Source organism: Streptopelia decaocto (assembly GCF_964273445.1).
Source record: "Streptopelia decaocto genome assembly, chromosome: 4".
Lineage (NCBI taxonomy): Eukaryota > Metazoa > Chordata > Aves > Columbiformes > Columbidae > Streptopelia > Streptopelia decaocto.
Genome location: NC_138658.1, coordinates 46,969,964 through 46,990,098, shown reverse-complemented (window position 1 = coordinate 46,990,098; position 20,135 = coordinate 46,969,964). Strand labels below are relative to the sequence as shown.

Here is a 20,135-nt window from a genome sequence, read left to right as displayed (position 1 = left end):
GATTTGCCTGAAGTTGTACGTTCTGGTTTGAAACAACGAACTTGAACTCACTGTAACCCTGATTCAGAAGCTCCAACCTACATTCAAAAGAGTGTAGTGCTGTAAAAATAAATAAACTTTTAAGTATTCAAATCTCTTCAGTAAAATACTGAGCCTGACGGCAGTCACCTAGGCTCTCCAAAAAATACATGCAAAGAATTGCACAAGATCCAGAAATACTACAAACTCTTTTAAATCAGCAAACTAGCTAAACAAGTTAGCCACTGACTATAGGGACATCATACGATGCTCCTGGGAGCTGTGCATTCTCCTGCGCTTTCTTTCCTGGCCGGTAGCACATCTGTGACAGGGATGAGATGGCTCAGTTAGTAACACAGCAAAAAACCCCACACGTGTGTACAGATGTGATTCCACAAAAACAGCGCCTTGTTCCAAAAGTGATGGGGACAGCAATGAGAAGGTGTGGAAATATATTGCCTGGAGCAGAGATGAAGAGCAGGATAATGGCAGGCTGGATTCAGAGATACTTGAGCTGCTGTGGTTGTTGCTATCAAATTATGCTTCTTGTCAGAGGTGACAAAGCTTGTGAAGAGATTATGCCCTTGCACTTGGAAAGGAGCAGGGACGGTAATCCAGAAGAGCCTGTTTTGGGCAGATGCCCCTAAAAGGCTGCCGAAGCTTTTACTTCCTCTGGTCCTCCAAATCTTCCATCCTTTTCTATATTATTTCATAATGGCAGTGGACAAATTCCCAAAATTGGCATACAGACTGGCAATTAAAACATTTCAATTGGAAGTGGAAAGAGAGAAATTGTGGCTGTTGCTGCGTTTTGTGCAGAGACATATCCTGAGGACTCCCAGCAATAGAAAGTGTGAACATGAGCGGGTATCTCATCCTGGACAATGGCCAAACCTGGATGTGTGACCAAGGCACTGAGCGGTTCAGCTCTGTCAAGGCATTTCAGGACACTACCCAGTAAAACTGCGTTTAAATTGTCTGCAGGAGAATCCTGATCTAAAAAAAATGAGAGAGGTTGTCAGACTGGTACTTTTACATTTAGATGCCTACTTTTGGAGTCAACCATTAAGCCAAATAACTTCTCCAAAGGGCAGAAACCACTGGTTAGGTGCACACAGCATGGCATGGCACTAAATGGGATAAGGTTTTGTGCATGCTACTCTTCAGGGGCTTTCCACTCGAGTGGCTGTGATTTCTGCCTAAGCAGAGACATGTACAATAGAACTGGTTTAATTTTTTCCCATGTTCCCCACCCTGAGCAGTAGAAGGGGAAGCAGCAGGAGAATGAAAACGCCAAGATGAATGCATCTGGGAAAAAAAAAAAAAAAACACAAATAAAAACTAAAAAATTACTGCTGAAAGTGACAGAATGGTGGGTGAGTGATAAGCCCAAATAGGACTTTAAACCACTTCCCTGAAGGCAGGCTGACAAATACAGTAGTATCAATCCAGAGGTAGCAATCAAGAAATTCCAGGAGGGATTTCAATCTTGGAAAATTGCTAAATGAGCCTCTGCTGTGGAGAACCAGGTAAATTTCCACATTGTGGAAAAGCAAGAAAAAAAGAATAATCATATGACAACAGTTAGGCTTGGGTATCTAAACAGTTGGAAGTAATTACATACCTAACTAGGATGAAGGGAGAGCAAGAAGATGAATATGTCTGGGCCAGCCCTTCATTAAAATACATCTGACAGCTGGACTGAGACTGGATAGGCTGCTAGGCTGCTTGTTTTCACGTAGCTGGGAGCCAAGAACTATACCCAGATGGTACCTGTCTCCAGCTGGGATGCACCATACGTTTTCAAAGTGATATCTTATGCCAGAGACATTGTGGAGAGATTTCTTTTTCTGTGAGTGGTAAGTGTGGTCCAACACCCAAACGTTCTGCAGAAAGCAAACGGCATGGTCACTGTCAAGAAGGTCAGAGAGCATCCCCATAGAGCCACTGGTTTACCTAATCAGTTCTGTGTGTCTGTGTCTCCGTGTATTCCTGCTTCTAGCTGCTGGGATGTGTATCGCATTTGTGTGAGAGCAAATACGTATACTCCTGTCCCGTTGTCCCTCCTTCTGTTGCTGCTTCTTCGACGAATATGTGGGACCTGGTGGGGGAGAAAGTATTCCACCCTATCAGATTGTTTACATAGAGATGTTCAGAAGCTACAAGCTGTTAGTTCCCAGCCAGGTTCTCTGAAAAATACTAATAAATTAAGAGCATTTTGCTTGTGTGTTTATCACTCCCTGTATTCTTCACATAATTATTTTGAGATTTTTTAATTGAACAAATAATGAAAGAAATACTGTGCTTAAAATCATCGGAAAATTATTATAATATTACAAAATGAGTCATGCTTTATCATTTTGAAACTGTTCCAGCACAGTAAATCTCTGAGATCTGAAAATGATCTAACAACATGAAGTCTTATTTTTCCACACTCAGTTGTTTTAATGATAGTCTTGAGTTGAGTGTAATTTTATAGCTGAAATATAATGAGCTAGATACACATATGGTATTTCCTGCTACTCATCATAACCTATGAATGGACAGTAAATGTGAACATCTGTGGCTGCCCTTGGATATTAAATCTGCAAGAGGCTAAATGAATGCTGAAGTAATTCCTTGACAAATGCTCTTTTACTGCAGTACTGTTGTATTCAAATAACATATACATTAAGAACACTGTTAATTCACACAATGACTTTTGTGGCCCATTTAACTTTTTTATTGTTATTGTTCTGAAACTTTATGACCTCTCAAACTGGTACAAAACTGAGCTCTGAAGAGATCGCTATGCTAAACTATCGATAACAGATAATTTTTCTCTGCCATATATTAAACATCTCCCTTGCTTGAGTTTTCCTTTTATTTTGCTGCCATCACTTTATGAGATTGATTATCGGGACCTGTTTATCACATCTTAATAAAATACATTCAAGACATCTGTGTAACTTCATTAAATGTGTACAAACCTTCTACTGCTGTTCTACATGGACGTCTTACTAACATCAGATTTCCTAGTACAGTTCCTTCCTTCTTAAATGCACCAAAATGCTGTTAACAGCAGTCTATATACAGTGAGCATTGTAGGCATGCAGCATGATCTGGTTATAAATTAAATATCAAAGAACTCTTAATGTCAGCAATTAGAACCACAGCGTAGTTCTCTACCTAAAGGTGACTCAACAAAGCAGAGCCCCCTGGACTTGCCCAGGAGTAGTGTTTAATTAGGACTGCATGCTAGGGTACCAAGATGACTTCCTTTAGAAAGAGGCACTGTTTGTGCTCTCCACTTCTGTATCTGAACCCGGCTGGAATCTACCTGTCACGGCATGTGGAAGGAGAGAGCATCTGCTTTGTTAGCATCATCTGATCAAGGACCTTGTCAAGCAGAATGATAAGGAGAAGCGGGGAGGACAAACATAAAGAGGCACAAACCCAACCCCTGGACAAGGTTCATAAAGACAACAGCATGGAGCAACCTGCCCAGCCAGACTGACCAGTCAGGGTATGTGGAACAGGAGGATGCTTGTTTCAGCAAGATGAGCCGGACAAGGACCTTGTCAAAATGCAGCGAGCACCGAGCCCTGACAGCCAAAGAAGAGAAGGGAACTTGGCTGTCAGTACTTGTGCAAGTCCTATATGTAGGTGATATTGAAACTGATGCTGGTTGACAGCGGAAAGCAGCGGCCACGTCCACCAGCCTGGAATGGAGACACCAGGTCCTCAAGCTGGGCTTCAGTAGCTGGGCAGGAGGACACACGGTCCTGGAGCTGCAGGTGGCAGCCCCTTCTTATAACCGCCCTTCAGACTACCTAGGTTGCACAACCTCATACAGAAAGTAGTCAGATATAGTAATGTAAGAAATGTATTCCAGAAAAGACACTTTTAAAAAAGAAAAATCCACCAGCAATACCTTGCATATACTTTGCCTGAGGGGAAAAACTGAGTGGTGCCACTTATGACAAGAACATTTTGTTTCAATTTGCCAGACACTCCAGTCTCCTCCTCAAACCCCAGCTACCTTCAACCCAGCTCCTGACAAGAAGCCTGTAAATTACCTTTGTTTCCACTACTATTTTCTTGTGAATGTTTAATACAAGCATGAAAAAACTCTGCCCCAACTAACCTCTCCTGTTGTAGAGAGAGGCTGCCCGACTACAGTCATTTGGGAAATGTGTCCATGAATACCTGTGGTTTAGATTATCCCAGGATTTACTTCTGCTGCGATGCAATGCTCCTTTGGATATGCTCATTCTTGAGTTGTTCTGAAAAAAAAAAAATCTGCAGGTTGTACCACAGAGGAAGGAGAAAAGGCATGGAAGAAAGGGTCTCTCATGACCCATCTGGAGAGTGATGAGAGTCGTGGAGGGAACAGAAAGCAAATCTATTTTTTCCATAACATTCACTATACCTCTACTTTTTTAATGTATAATATTTAATTCCCCATCACACAAAAGCTTTTCTTAAGTTATTATATTCCAGCCTTTTGATGGTATCATATTTTGTTCATTTCTTTTCTATAATGACTATTCATTGCAGAGATGGTTTCGCTGAGCCATTCACAGTGATATATGAGTCTTTTTCTTGAATAGGCAAAGATCATTTACTGCCATGGGATGTGTAATATTCCTCTCAACACATCATTCTGTATTGCTCATTCACATGGCTCATCGTGGCTAACTGGAATTCCTTGGCCCCATCTTACCGTAATGAAGGGCACGTAATTTTGCATTATGTGAAAACACTGCAGCCATACAGTCAACTTCTTTTTCTGGGTCTTCAATGAACACACTAGCAACTCCGTTTCGCACTCTGGAACCTGGCAGTACACCTACTATTGTTGTTGTCATATTTTCTCTGTTCAGTTTTTCTCTTTCACAGCCTGTTTCTTAATCTATGGCAGTTGTACACCTTCCAGGTTGTGATTACATGTAACCTTATACAAGCCTTTTTTCCGAGCCCTAACACATTTTAATCAGCCACCTCTTTCCTACTTACGGTGCTGCCAATGCTGTGAGAGACTCTGGCAGATTGCAGGAATACTGTGGGCCATGCTCTGCATTTCTAATTCTGGAAGGATAATTCAGCAACAATTTGGGTGCACCTACTGCAGCGCAGTCTGGGTTTACTATGGCATTCCACAAGCGTTTGGTTACGATGGCTGTAACGTGAAGCCTCATCAGGAAAGTGAGTCAGCACAACCCTCCCATACCTTCCTTTGGCCAAACACCCGCCATGCGCAGGGCCAGTCACCGAGACCTCCCAGACTCTCTTGCACACTTGTTGTTCGTTATGTGTCATTCTGAAACGTTATTTGCAGACAGAGCAGCGCTTTTCTTAACCAAGTGTTTTAAAGTATTCCCAAGGTGTCTCCATCCCCGCTCCAGAGGCGGAAAAGATGTGCTGGGCACCGGGAGTTCAGCGGGAACAGATGGCCACGTAGCGCCGAAAGGCTCCCGCACCTGCCGGGTGCCCGAGGCACGTAACTCATTCTCTAACGAGCTGAGCTGCCCCGGGGCCCGGCCCCAAGCTTCAAGGGAGTGCTCACAGGCGCCAGCGGAACGTTCCCCCCCCGGGCCAGGCCCGGGGCGCCCGGAGCCAGCCGGTCCCGGAGGGGACGCTGTGGCCCCTCGGCCGGCCCTTCCCCCCTGCCCTGCCCTGCCCCGGAGGGGAGCGGCGGGCGGTGGGAGGAGCGGCCCGGCCGGCCCTGCCGCGCCGGCGAGCCCTGTCAGCGCGGGAGGGAGGGGCCGGGGCGGGCTCCGGCGGGGAGCACGGCCGGGGCGCGGGCCCCCGGAGCGAGCGGCCGGGATGCGGTGCGGGAAGATGGCGGCACCGCCGCCGCCGCCACCAGCCGGGGCGCCAGGCGCTTGGGGGGGCGTGCGGCGGCGCTGCCAGCGGCTGCTCTACTGGGTGCCGGTGCTCTTCATCTCCAGCATCCTCTGCTGGTCCTACTACGCCTATGTCACCCAGCTCTGCCTGCGTGAGTGCCGCCGCGGCGGGCGGGGGGCGCGACGGGCTCCCGCGGGACGGCGCCGGGAGCAGCCGGGCTCCCACCGCCCGCTCCTGCCGGGACGGGGCTGGCGGGGCGGGGGGCGGTGGCGGCGGCGTGTGTTGTTTATCAGCGCTGGGGCCACCCCTGGCCGCCGCGCCCGCGGGCCGGGGCTGCGACACCGCATGCGGCCGGCGACCGGCTGGACTGGGCGGGCTGGAGCCTGGGGGAGCGAACCCCACCAGCAGCCCGGCCCCCCACCCGGGACGGCCGGAGTCGCGCTGGGCCTCAGCGCTGCCGTGTTCCTCCCGCCACCTGGTCACGCGTGTTTTCCACTTCCATGCGAGGAGGGAGCCGATCGCACCAAGCTTGTCTGTCACGAGTGTTTTCCTCCGTGGGGTGTGGAGCATGTGACACTCCAACCCTGAACGTGGGAGCTGGAGGTTCTCTGTGCAGGTGGCATGAGCAAAGTTACCTGTCTCTTCCCTTCCGCTGCGTGACAGCACACACATATATACATACACGCATATATACAGGGTCTTCTGTCAGCGAACATGGAAGCAGGAATGAGTAGCAGAAAATCCCAGAGGATACCAGCACCACTCTTCAGTCATCTAGAAGATGCCCAGCTGTCACAACTTCTTTATCCTTCTTTGGCATCAGCAGCCTGCAAGTCACTGGGAAGTCATCCTGACTGTGCCCCTTGGCTCTTCCTTAGCGTTAGGCAAATAATTAATCACGTACTGGAGATCTGGGTGTGATTTGAGTGATTGTGTGAATATGAGTAGTTGACTCAAAAGGATTTCTTGAATGACAAACTTGCTAAGCTCCCTTGAATTATTTTCAGTTTCTGTTGTGGTATATCCTGTAGCAAACAATCTAATATTTGAATTTTAGAGGCTAATGCATAGCATACTGATGTTTCATAAACAGTTTTATAATAATGTCACAAAGGAATACAAAGTAGCTGTTGTCGTCCCTTTCCCCTCGACTGTGGCTGAGGTTCATAGGGACTGTTGGTCATTTAGTGTCTAAGGAACAGCAGTGAGGGGAAAACACCCAACTCAAGCTAAGTGCATTTATATACCTACTTAACTTTGCCAGACTTCAGCTGTTCATGTTGAAAATCTCAGCAGTCTGGTACCTAATTTTGGATATTTATTTTTCTTTTAACAGAAGACTGTGATAAAATTGGTGTCCTACAGATGCTTGGCTGAGCAGCTGAGACATTAAGCAGAAAATGATTGCCAGGCCTAGACACTTCTGTTTTGGAGGGAGATACCAGCACTTGGTGTGGTTCCTTTATTGGAGGTGGACTTTTTACATCTTTTTTTCACTAACAACGTTCAGATCTGCTAGTGTTAAATGCTGCTCTTCAACTAGGAAGTGGGACTTGAGTTGCTCTCAAGAGAGGACTGAAGTGTCTGCCTCCAGCACAAGGAAGCGAATTGTCTGGGAGGTTGTGGGAGAAGTTGACCAAGAGAGCCTGGAAAGGGGACCTGTAAGCTGAATTGAGGAGGGCAAGGACATTTCAGGGGACAGTGACCCTCTAGTTAAAATCCGTCCAGTGTACACAGCCCCGTGATGCTGACACAGTACAGTAGCCTTGATTCAGACAATAGTGTTTGAGTGATCTGCTGTATTTTTTCTTCTGTATAATTCGATCTAACAGAGAAGATTGGGTTTTAGCTTACCTGAAAGCAAATTCCTCTTAAGGAAACGGCATGCTTGAAACTTGCTTCAAACTATAAACTGTGGTACCATAATTCCTTGATAACCACATAAAGCGAAAGGCCTTCAATGGGTGGGGAGGAAGAGGGAATCCTGGGGCTCTGCTAAAACATCTTTTACTGAATTCCTTTCTATGGACAAAGGTGATTTTTTTTTTTTTGTTCCCTGCCTTTCCTCCCCTTCCCCATTCTGCCTGGTCCACCAGTTTTCAAATTCAGCATAATAGTTGTCTGTGACTTCCGCTAATTCCATGTTTTATCTTTGTCTGGATGTTTTCCCTCGTTTTTGGCAAACTAAGATAAAATAAACATATGTCTCGTCTTATTAATGAATATTTAGTGTAAACAACAGAAGGAATAGCTAACAACTCTGAGAACGAAAGCCAACGGCAGGAATAGCCTGTAAGCATTTTAGCGCTTTGAAGCCAGCCTGTCTGCTCAGTGCATCTTTCATTCCTGCAGCACTGACTGCTAACGAGGACATATATAGCTGCTTATTTTATTGCAGCTTACTGTCATTGATGCTGATGACAACGTACAGGAAACAATGTTAACCATTGTGCAGTAGGACTTAGCAAGGACTTTGCATAGTTGTAATGTAAGTGGTTTCTTTGAGCTTTCAATAATGAGAAAGTGTTGCAAATGTAGTATTTTGAATGTCTTTTGCAATTTCAACTGAATGTTGTAGGAGAGACATTACATTTAAAAAAAAAAAAAAAAAAAAGAAAAAACCTACTGAGGTGACCCCCTTCACCCCTAAAGCTGAGTAGTTACAGTATGGAGTAGCATTGTAGAAACAACACAAAAAGTTTTAGAAACAGAAAAAGGAATCTGCAACTTTTAACTGTACTATTACCATGTCTAGAATTCTGACTGCTTTTTTAAATTAGTTGATTCAGTTAAGTGCTCATGCTGCTTTAACCTTTAAGGAAAAGGAAAAAGGTATTGAACACTAACAAATTGTTGTCTTCTTCCTGCTGGTTATAGAATGCTGGACATAAATATGTAAATGAATTGGTTTTAAAATACCTGACTAAAAATTGCCTCTCTCTAATCCAGTTCCATTCTCTTCATTTTGCCAGTATTGTCATCTCATGGCCCCTGTCTGGCAGTAGCAGTTGTCTTTTTTCTCCAAATAATTTCCTTTATGTTTAAAATTAATGGGCCCTTAAGTATTCTTTCCCTTAAAAATAATCAAGTATGTTTATGAAAACTTGAGGGTTACTGATTTATTGTTCTTCCTCTAAAAAAGATGAGGAAATACAGGCGACATACAATGAGTACATTGAACTTTGATACCTGAGGCTACTGAAATGTCAACCTAGGATATATGGAACAACAACAACTTGAAGTGCAATTGGAATTCTTTCCCCTGGCCCCTACATCCTTGCTCCTGTACTCTGAAAATACATACTGGATTCCATAAACTCTGCATGTGAAAGAATTTTTTTTTTCTTGTACCTTCCTTCTTATGTGTATCTCTAATCCGGGTTAGCAGAAATATTTGGGACTTAGAGTAGTTACCCACTTCATGCTTTGGTAAGGCAGAACCAGTAGTTATTTGCACTGTTTGTGACAGTTGTTTGTCAAATATGTTCTTGGCAAACTGGGATGTTGAGATCCTTTTGGTTTTTGTTTTGTTTTGTTTTCCTACTGGTTTGTGATTTGGAGTTGCATGTAAGAAGGAAAATGTGAAAATTTTACAGTGCTGTGGCATGTTTTTAGTGACAATATCAAGTATGCTGATGAAAGGACTATCTGAAAAATACAAATTGGTTGTGTATGTTCAGTTTTGATCTGTTTTTACGTGTCACTGATTTTAATTCTAAGGATAATGTGCTTGGTCAGGGAATCCTGTCTGAAAATGCAGCTTGAATTTGTAATTTTGAAGAAGGGAAATATATTTGCTGTGAAACAAAAATAAGCAATAAGTGTTTCCTCACTATTTGAGTGAGGGGAAAGGGAGGAAATACTCCTACCTGCTGAGTGATTTGACTGGTTTGGGAGAGAGGGACTTCAGCATAGCTGAAAAGGGGGACAACAAGACATTCCCGATACAGTCAGGAGACCTCATAAGCTACGTCTTTGCTTTTGGAGTAAAATATGTGACTGGGATCTTTCTGCCCCTACCTTCAGTGTGGAACAGAAAAACATGCAGTGACACCCAACTGCTAAAGGTGTTAATGACTGTGAAAGATTTTTGCTGGAGGACCATATTGGTTAGTGCTGAATTCAGGTTTTTGACTCTGTGTAACATCAGTGGAATGGAATTATAGCAGGATAAAAGGTGCTTCATTCATCACAGTTTAGAAGGAGAACTAATGAGTGCCCTGGAGGCATGGCACAGCATGATCAAGGGATCAGAAGCAGCAGAAAGTATGAAGATGGAAGCTGACAGCCAAAAAAAAAGAAAAGAAAAAAAAATTGTGGGACTCAAGATTTGGTCAACTGGATTTGAGTTCGTTGCTCAGTATGTTCTCCAAGTGGATCAAAGGATTTATGGTACTTACTGCTCATGTCTTGTAATTACAGCTTACATTGGGCTATAGAAATACAAGTGCATTGTAACGCTGCAGTTGGCTGTTGTCAAATACAGGTTAAACACCCTGCCTGTACATTGCGGTGCTAAGGCAGCAAAGGATTTTGTTGAAAGCATATTTGTATTTTTTACCATGTTTTGCAAACACCACCTTTTTTATCTTCTCAAATCCCTGGGTACTTATAGAAAAGTTTCCCAACTGGCAGCTGAAGTAAAATAGGCTTCTGAGTTTTAGCCAGCACAACTCCTTGGTGTTTTTAAAAATGTCATTTGGTTTCTTTCTCAGATTTTCAAAGGCAGCTGCCATTCTCCACTTCTGAAGCGGAACTGAAGTCTTTGTTAATTGTGACTGGTTGTCTCTCCTATAGTGTCTAGTCTGCTAGCTATGGGTTTTATGTCTTGAAATTTAAATCATGGGTTTTAGTTGAAAACCTAAGGTCTGTGGTGAAGATAAAATTATTAGATGAGATTGTCTCTTCAGTTAAAGATTTAACACTGCTTGATACATAACAGCTTGAATAGATGTACTTGTCAGGGTGTACTCTTTGTTTGCTAAAAAGGATCTGGTCATACAACTTCTGTAGAAGTAGCCTTTACTCTTCAGGTAGTCCCTGTGGCTTGGAAATTAAATGGGAAGATTATAAAGATGAAAATTAGGTCAAATCTTGGGCATACTCCGTTCAAAAGCAATGGTTTTGTGACCTTACTAAAAAGGTATTGAATAGCAGCTTGCTGCCGGGTAGGTGGTGATGTAGTTTGATGGACACAGCATTAGAGGTGAAAATGAACTTACTGACACTTTCACAGATACTGTCAAATCCAAATGTCTGGGTTATTGACAACTATTTATGCCAACATCAAATCTCCCAGAAATAATTATTTCTTTTACTTTTGTCATTAAGTGAAGTGGTGGTGTCCAAGTCTGCACCTTGTCACTGTGAATCAATGCAAATCATTGCTCTGTCTAGCCAAAAGGTAGTTTTTATTGCAAGTACTGATTTTTTTTTTTCTAAAGGACTACTGCAGACAAGGATAGAACACTTGTCACACCTATAAAACACTTCTATATGTGCAGAGAGCTGAGTTAAACTGCATCTATAGATCAGTGTTTTACAGTTTCAAGTATGCTATAAAGATAAAATATGTACTTAGTTTTGTGAATCAGATCCAAGATGTTAAATTGTAGAAAAGTTTGAGAGTATGCTATTTATAGATGTGGCTGCAGAGTCTCTGAATCAGATGTATCTTATTTTCCCGTTTCAGAGTTTCAAATATTTTAAAAATGTACATAAAATATGGAAGCAAGATTTTGTATATCCACTTCCATCAAAGCTTTAAAAATTAATTGCTTTCTCCAGTCTTTTATCTAGTCATTACATTTACTGTTCAGGAACTTTGATTTTGGATTTAGAGGTCATGCAGAATTTAATGTTAGAAAAACAATGCAATTTTTTTACATTAATTTTGTCTTCCAAAATAATTTGGGGTTTTTGGTAGCAATGTGTCTTGCCATGTCCGTGGCTATATGGGGATAGATGCTGACTTAATTTTTCCATGGGTGAGTGAGAATAAAGATTTCTAGAGAAAATGAGACGTAACTCAAGAAATGGGAAATCCGTTTCTATTACTGAATTGAGGTCTGACCCAGTGCAAGGTGCCTGGCTATGTGATTCTCTTCCTAGCAAACTAATTTGGTGGTGGAGTTCTAGCAGGCAATTTTGAGATACTATGGTGCATCTTTGCCTGCCAAGGCAGCATTCCTAATGCTGCATGACTTTCTCCCCATGAGGAAGACTACCAGCAAGCGTGGGATGAACTCCCCAGGCTTCTCTTCGTGTCCTCTTCATCCTAGACTTTTTCTTGTCTTCTGTAACACAGCTTTTTGTCCTCAATCCCAGTTGTTTTTTGCAAGCACAGGCTGTTCAGCAGCACTGACTACTGAATGTGCAGTCCCTGCTTCTGGCTGCTTGTGGCTCAAGGAAAGTGGGGAACGATGTTGCTGGCTCAGGAAATGGGCATCTGCATTGGCCGAAGTCCCATATATGTCCCAGCCTGATCCCGAACTCTGATGAGCACTGTCTGCAAGCTGCCTAATGAAACTGAGAGGCTCTAATTATGTGATAGTCTGCTGGAACGGAACTGTAAATGGCATCCTGACACTTCAGCAGTGGAAGGCTGGTTCTTAATGAAATTGGCCCCTGCAGAATCTCAGGCGAGCAGAGCTGTAACTTTTTAATGACTTCTTGAAGACAGGTCATGGTTTTATAATTATCTCTATCTCTAAATATACATAAGCTATCATTCCATTCCTCTCTCAAAGGGTTTTACCCTGTTTCCTCCCAGATTGTAGAAATTGCTTAACGGTTGGGATTGGTGTGTCCTTGGTGGTTATTTTAGTCATTGTAGACAGAAGTACTTTTTACTTTTATTATTTGTGTGCTATTCGACTACTGGTAAGTGAATTTGCAACATTTAAGCTGATATTTATTAATGACAGGCTGCACAGCCTGACCTACTTTTCTGTGCACTACCAGCAGTGAATATAAACCCTTCGAAGAGAAATGAGAAAATTGCCAGAAAGACTCTTATAGGTGATTCACAGAAGACTATGTGATCAAATACTATTGAATAATATAGCAATGCCGTGTCACTGTATCTACTGAAAAATATAAAATTTCGTTTAAATAAATATATCCTGTGTGCTGTTCAGAAGGTGGGAAAAAATAGCAAACATTTATTTAATCAAATCCAAAATGAAAGGTTTTTTTCTTGTTAGAAAATTACTTTCCATGCACTTAAATAGTGTGATTTTAAACTTACAAGTGGTTACCCTAAGAAGCCATGCTACAAATAGAGTGAGTTTAACCTTTAATAAAAATTTAAGAGAGAGTTTGATTTGCAAGGGCTATTTTTTTTTCTGTGAGTCAATTCTGCTACATTTGTGAAAACAAAACAAACAAAACCAAACAAAAACCCCAAACCAACAACAAACCAAACCAAACCAACCAAACAAAATCCCCTTTATAACCTCTGTGGTCCTGCAGGTGCCTGTCTGTTACTTTCCCACATATTATACCCCCCTTCAGGGAGCCATCCTCAAAGGCCATTTAGAAGGGTATTTGCAGGAGTCATACTTCACTTTGGGAAAAGCTGCAGGTTATTGGATATCTTGCATATTCCTCTGTGTCACTGTGTGACGGGATGTTCGTTAAGCAGCACAGCCAGTCTCCTCCTAAACACCAGCTGCAGTAATTGTGGAGAAAATCATGGTAAGATTGAAGATCTGGCATCCCTCTTCAGCCTGACCTCTTCTGCCTTGGTCTCTTACTGTGGTTGCAGCTTGGGAGGATATGAAATAACTCTGAGTTATGGTCAGGTGGTAAAAGAGGTTAAAATGACGAGATGTATCCAAAAAGCTCATTCTCACCCTAATGGCATTAACTGGATGTCTTTGGGCACTCATGTTGTAGCCTTTGTGGTGTGCAGCTCCTGACTGTCAGGAAGATTTGGCTTCTAAGCTAGATACCACAAGAGTTGAAAAGATTGTCCACCGAGCAGGTGCAGACTCTAAAGAGGGCATTTCATCTGGGCAGTGGACAGAAACTTTGAAAAGGTGTAAGCTTGCAGTCAGGTAGAAATTATTAAATTTGAATTTATTAGTTGTGTTGGTCCCTCACAGATATGTGGATTAGTTATTGTTGGGCAGAAAATAAGTCTAAAACACATTAATTAATACATTTTATCCAAGGTTAAGGGGGAAAAAAGATGACAGCTGCTTTCACAGCAGTGCCCTGTGCCATTCCCCTGCTAGGAGAGGAAAATACCACAAATCATTGTGAAAGGTTGGTTAAGTAGATACAATTTTGAAACTGGTAGTTCTGCAATGTATGCTTGGCTATGGCTTTTTAATTAGCAGAGAGCAGTCATTCCAAGAAGACTGGCAAAATTTCTGCATAACTTTCTGACCATACCAAGTGGAGAAAGAAAAACAGAATCTGAGCAGTGACTGGTTTGTCCTAATCTGAGAGCTCCAGCGCTTTCACATTGCAGGTTGACTCCAAAGATGTCTTTTGCTTTTTTCTGGTGAATGGCTGTTTACTTATAATTTTACAATTTTTGTGCATTGTTTTACTGCAACATCTCTGCTCCTCAGAGTGAAATGTGTATGCATGTTCCTGCAGTTGTCTAGGTGGATATTTAGTTTATCAAGCTCTAAAGATTTTTCTTAGGTGAAGTAGAAAACTGAGGACAGAATAGAGTTTGCTTGTGCAACTTCTGTGATGTCTTTCTGATTTTTTGTGAGGAACTTCATAAACATGCTTATTTACTGTTTTTCTTCTGGTAAAATAGATGCCCATTTTGGTAGAGCTATAGTCAAATATCCATTTTAATAGACCTATTTTATAATGATATACTCATGGAATGATTCATGTTTGAGGGGACCCCAGCTCCTCTAGTCCAACCTCCTGATCAAAGCAGGGTTAGCTGTAAGATCAGTCCAGCTTGTTAAGGATTTTGTCTGGTTGAGTCTTGAAAAACTCCAGAGATGGAGACTGTGAAACCTGTGTGGGCAACTTGGTCCACTGGTGAACTGTTCTCATGGTGGAAAAGTTTTTCCTTGTATCAAATCCAATCTTCTCCTTTCAGCTTATTCCTATGACTCTTGTCCTCCCACCCTTGCACCATTATGAAGAACCCAGCTGCTCTTCCCTGGAGGTCCTGGTGGGCCTGTTCCTCCAGCCTGTCTGGCTCCCTCTGGACGGCAGTCCTGTACATGAGCATACCAGCTGGTGTCGCCAACATGTTGTCATCTGTAAACCTGATGAGTGTTCATGCTTCCAGAGCATTAGCCAAGGAGTTGAGCAGCACTGGTCCCACAGTAGATCCCTGAATTGTGCAAGATAGATTTAAATAGTCACATTTACTCTTCTCATCAAGCCTAGGTTTAATATGCCGAAGTAGGATGACATGGGTGGTTGGCCTTTCAACAGGAGCTGCCTTGTGCTTGCTCTTTGGAGAGCAGCCTTGTGAAGCCTTTTTTGTTAAGAAAACAAGCAGATGAGACATCTATGTAGCCACTGTCCTCTTGCTTGCAATTGTAGTTGCCAGCATATTTCAGTTTGTAGCCTGCTTAACTGGGATGGATAAATGTGTGCTGGAGTGGTTTGGGTGGAAAGGGAAGAGTTATTTTTTTCAATAATACGATCGAGTTTCTGTTCTCTTTCTGTGATATCTGTTGTGGGTTTGTTTTTTGTTTGTTTGTTTTTAATAATATGACTGAGAGTGGAATATGGGTGTAAGAAGATTTATTCTCTTTCATAAATGTGGTGGCTGATACCTGTGTACTCCATTCCATGCCTGACATACCTGTGCTGTTCTTACTCTCTCACGATCCCCAAATCCTGTAATCCATGGGCAGTTTCTTAAAGGAAATGCAACTTTTATCTGAGATCTGAGGTATCACTGAGTATTGGTGGCAAAACCAGTTTTGGAGTCTGACACCTCCACCTCAAGAACAGAACATATATAAACAGTAAAACCTGTACAACCACAATTAAAGAAATAACTGTTCTTCAGACATGGCTTTTCTTGGGTCAAGCTTGGGCAACTTCAAGGCGTGAGTTCTCAGGAGCTGAGCCTGGGAATGGGAGCCAACAAACCTTACAAGCAATTAGCATTGTCTACCTATTCTTGTGATGAATGTAAACAGCATAAAAGCTTGATAGTGTGTGGCCTTAAACTTGTGTTCTTTAATAATTACTCTTCCCTCTTCAGTTGAAAAACAAAAGTTTAAATTATTCAGTTTCATAACTTGCTATTTAAACGTAATTTTTACTCTTCTTTTTTTTTTTCTCATTTTTCAGTGACAATGACAAATATTGGAGAAAAAGGTAAGATTTTCATTAGCAGTTTATAAGTGGAATTCATATATCAGAGTAATATAGTAGTTTACTAGTAAAATTGAGATACAGATCTAACCTATTTTAAGTAGGTGTATTTTTTGTGTTCTTCAGCTCTTTTTATTATCTTACTGTTTCTGTATATTGCTTTAGCCATTCCAAATAGAAATTAGAAAAATTAGAACTTTTTACTTACTGTCTTTCTGAAGTGTCAATTAGAATAATCCTTATATTCTCTTTTGAAAAAAAAAATTATTCATAACAAAGAAAGCTCTTGTAAAACCAGAAACTCTAAAGATGAGCAAGGTATTTATGCAGAGTGCAACATACTTAAATGGGAGATGATTTTTTTTCAGCAGTTTAATTTTAGCCAGTGACTTTGAAGAAACAGAATCCTTCAGATACATAACCTTTTCAGAAGAGAATAAAACTGCCTGATTAGCTGTCATTAGACTTCCTACCCCGAGGCTGTAGCATATTTAGATTGCTTCTTCAGATGCTATTTTAATACACAGCGCAACATGGAAGTGTAAAGTGTGGGGCTGCAGAGCTTTTGGAGGAAGGGGTGGCAGTTAGGAGCCAAGCTATTTGCTTTTTACATTTGTGTAATTCCAGTAGGTTTTATTAAGTCATTTGAGACTTCCTCACTTCAGAAAGTGTGTGCACCAGTCAAGAAACATTTCCTTGAAAAACTTTTTTCAGTTCAGTGATCTTTCCTCTTCCCCCCATATGCGTGAATAAGTGTATGTGCAAACTTCGGCACCTAAAAACTTTGAAATAATTCCAGTTTATTGCCACTCTATAGTATGTATGTGGGGAGACCAATGTGATTTTAGGCTTTGCTCACAAAGCAAATTAGAATTACCAGCAAAATGCACTGGGGAACATTAAATTTCCTTATTTTTAGCTGCTCAAAGCCCTGGTGAGCATCAGCCAGTCAGAAGGTCTTTACTTTGGCTGTACTTCTGCCCTAAGTGTTTTCAGGGGTGGAAACTGGGCAAATGTGGCTCAGCCCTATTACAGGTTGCTGCATATTTTCAGGCAACTCTAGCTCTGCTAGCTATTTGTAAATGGGTTGCCTTCAAACCATTGGTTTGGGGGTTTTAGGTTTTGGGGTGTTTGGCGTGTGGCTTTTGTGGTTTTTTTGGTTGATTGTTTTTTGTTTGTGGTTTTGTTTTGTAGTGGGTTTTCTGTTTGTTTGTTTGTGTTGGTCGTTTTTTTAAGTGTAAAATAGAAGGATTTCTGCCCAGGGAGCTGCAGACAGCTCTTATTTTTCTGTCTCAAGGGAACTGTGGTTCTTCTGTTGGACCCTCAACACCCACAGATCCAGTGGAGCATATGGGTGGCTCAGGGTCTCCATTGCGGGGCAGGGACACTGCTGGGTAGGTCACCTGGCAGAAGAGACCGGTTGGGACCTGGCCTGGATTGGAGAACTGAGGTGCAAAAGCAAAGAAGAGCTTAAGTCTTATACAGACTTTTTAAAGGAGAAACATGGGATAATGTTGTTAGGCTAAATTTTTGTCTTCCTCCCGTAGTCTTTTTTTAATGCATGAAACAGGTATTTTCTTACCAATCACAGTTATTATTATTCTCACAACAATAAAATATAGATGCAGATTAGTAAACAAACAGTGTACAGAACTGATGTAACTTGCCCTACCTTGTGCTCACCTTACGCTATGAATATACTGTTGTTTAAAAAAATAATCATTTTGCTGGAGCAAATAGGGATTTTTTAGGGTTGATAGAAATGTTGTGATGAAAATGCAGAGCACTCCTGCCAGATGCTTGTGCAATAACAAGATGGTAATTTAGAGTAAGCTGGGATATTGTGCTTGATGTCGAGTCCAGTTCTGTCACTATACTGATGAGATTTTTTTTTTCAGTTTATGGACATGGCATATGGCTCTTTTCTCTTGTCATCCCAAAAGCTTTGTACAGTGCTGCTTTTCAGATTTTGTTAGCTTTTGTTTATTGGTTTTTTTTTAACTGCCTAGTGAGACTAAACATATGAGGACAATATTTCAGATTGTGTAGTGAAAGTACACAAGTTTCCCTTTATAATTTTTTCGATGATCTTAGGAATTTATAGAAATTGTGTAAAGACTATTTGACCATATAGCTTCCATATAACCATGAGCTCTCTATGATCTGAGTTCATCTGTACAGCAGGGAAATAATGTTTTTCACTGTTGCTGTCCTAGCTGTCCTTTATTTGCAGCTTCTCTGCCTGAGGAAATAAAATCCATGGAAATACACTTTCTTGTGCATTAGAGCATATTAATCAGGGGATACAAGTTTTGGATTTACTACTTACTGTAGTGAATTGCTTAGTACAGCGAGAGTTTTTAAATGGAAACACTTATCCACCCATGGCAGGCTCTCTGGAAAAGTCGATGTTACCTTCCATATTCTAGAAGAATAATTCAGCTGACTGGTGTCTGTTAAAAAAATCTTAAATCACTGGCTGTGAAGAATACAAAGCAGTGAGTTAACATTTGGATTGAAAGAACATGCACGTTTTTAAAAAAACATGCTGCTGTCCTCCTTCCTGAAAATCTAGCAAAACAAATGAACTGGTTATGGTTACTGCTCAAGTATCATGTGCTTATCCACTCAGAGACTCTCTGCACTGTAGCTGTTGTTCAGGCAGTTATGCTTCCTTTTCAGGGGAAACTGGGGGTTTGGAATTTATGTGTGTGTGTGTATGGCTAGCAGTGCCCCTACATGGTTTATAAAGCTGAAAACCAGGGACAAAGCAGTTAAATAGGATTTAACAGATGCATGAAGGCAGAGTGCTTGCTTGATAGTTATGGGGCTGCAATAGGCTATTAACCATTCCCCTCAGATTTCTGTAATGTATGTAGCCTGTATCATGACTTTCCCCGTTCATTCCATATTTGTCTCATGTAAAGTTGCTGTGCAATATTTTTGTTGCAGAACCAATGTATTTTACATTTGTTAGACTAACTATTTGTGATACGTACGGCATCTGTTTGTAAGAACTATGATATCACTGGCCTGTTTGTATTAATTCTGTTCCTTTTTTTATTTTAGTTGTGTGCCTGGTTGCGTACCACATATTTTTCGTGCTGTTCGTCTGGTCATATTGGAAAACAATCTTTACGCTACCAATGAACCCTTCAAAAGAAGTAAGATAAATTAACTCTTGTTTCTGAAACAGCCTAGTCAAATGCCTGATTTTGTAGTATTTGAATAACTTAGACATGTAGTTTTACTCTGTGTAGAAAAATACAGATGGCAGTTACAGCTTCTGAATAGGAGTCAGATTGCAAGCAGTGTAATGAACAAGACAAAAAAAATTACACCAGCTCTTGAGTTTTAAAATGATTTTAATAGATTTGAAAATTTACCTAATGTTGATGATATTAAAAAGAAAAAGCCTCTGCACTTGAAAAATACGAGTTATTGTAACTAGCAGCTTAAAGCATACTTTTATATGGGGAAAAAAAAGTATTTTTGTGTTTAAGACTTACATTGCCTGTCAGCATCTGTCTGTTGCCCTCTAACTTAAAGCTTCTTTCCCATCTGTTTTGGTATGAAGGAATTTGGTTGTGATGTGAACACATAATCAGGTAAGCTGACAGTAGGAAGCCACGGCTGACTAAGTGGGAACAGAGCTAGTGTAGAACAGCTGCATGGAAGAGAGGTCTGAGGTAAATATATACGCCAAATCTTAAATCCATCTAGTACATGAATGTTAAAGAAGGATCCAATTGTCTTGGAGAATATTAAGATACAAAACCATATTCAACATGATGTCACCTCAAAATAATAGCTTGTAGTTCAGTATTATTTGTATTTTAATTTCACATTCTTCTTAACATTAAAAAAAAAAACCAAAAAACTGTCATGGTCTTGATGGAATTCTTCCCCATACAGCTTGGTACAACCAGAACAAGCTTTTGGCCTCTTCCATCCAGCTTCTGTAGAGAAAC

The 20,135-nt window shown here is 41.4% G+C and overlaps 1 protein-coding gene across 2 annotated transcripts in view; it reads left to right on the top strand.

The window, feature by feature from the left end:
* Positions 1 to 5,769: 5,769 nt before the first annotated feature.
* ZDHHC2 (zDHHC palmitoyltransferase 2) overlaps positions 5,770 to 20,135 on the top strand; it is a 34,183-nt gene continuing 19,817 nt past the window's right edge. For both annotated transcript variants that reach the window (XM_082052060.1, XM_082052061.1), the window contains exons 1-3: positions 5,770 to 5,998; positions 16,141 to 16,167; positions 19,234 to 19,328. In XM_082052060.1, coding sequence (XP_081908186.1) covers positions 5,827 to 5,998; positions 16,141 to 16,167; positions 19,234 to 19,328 — 294 coding nt within the window. In that variant the 5' untranslated portion in view covers positions 5,770 to 5,826. The remainder of the gene's footprint in view (positions 5,999 to 16,140; positions 16,168 to 19,233; positions 19,329 to 20,135) is intronic.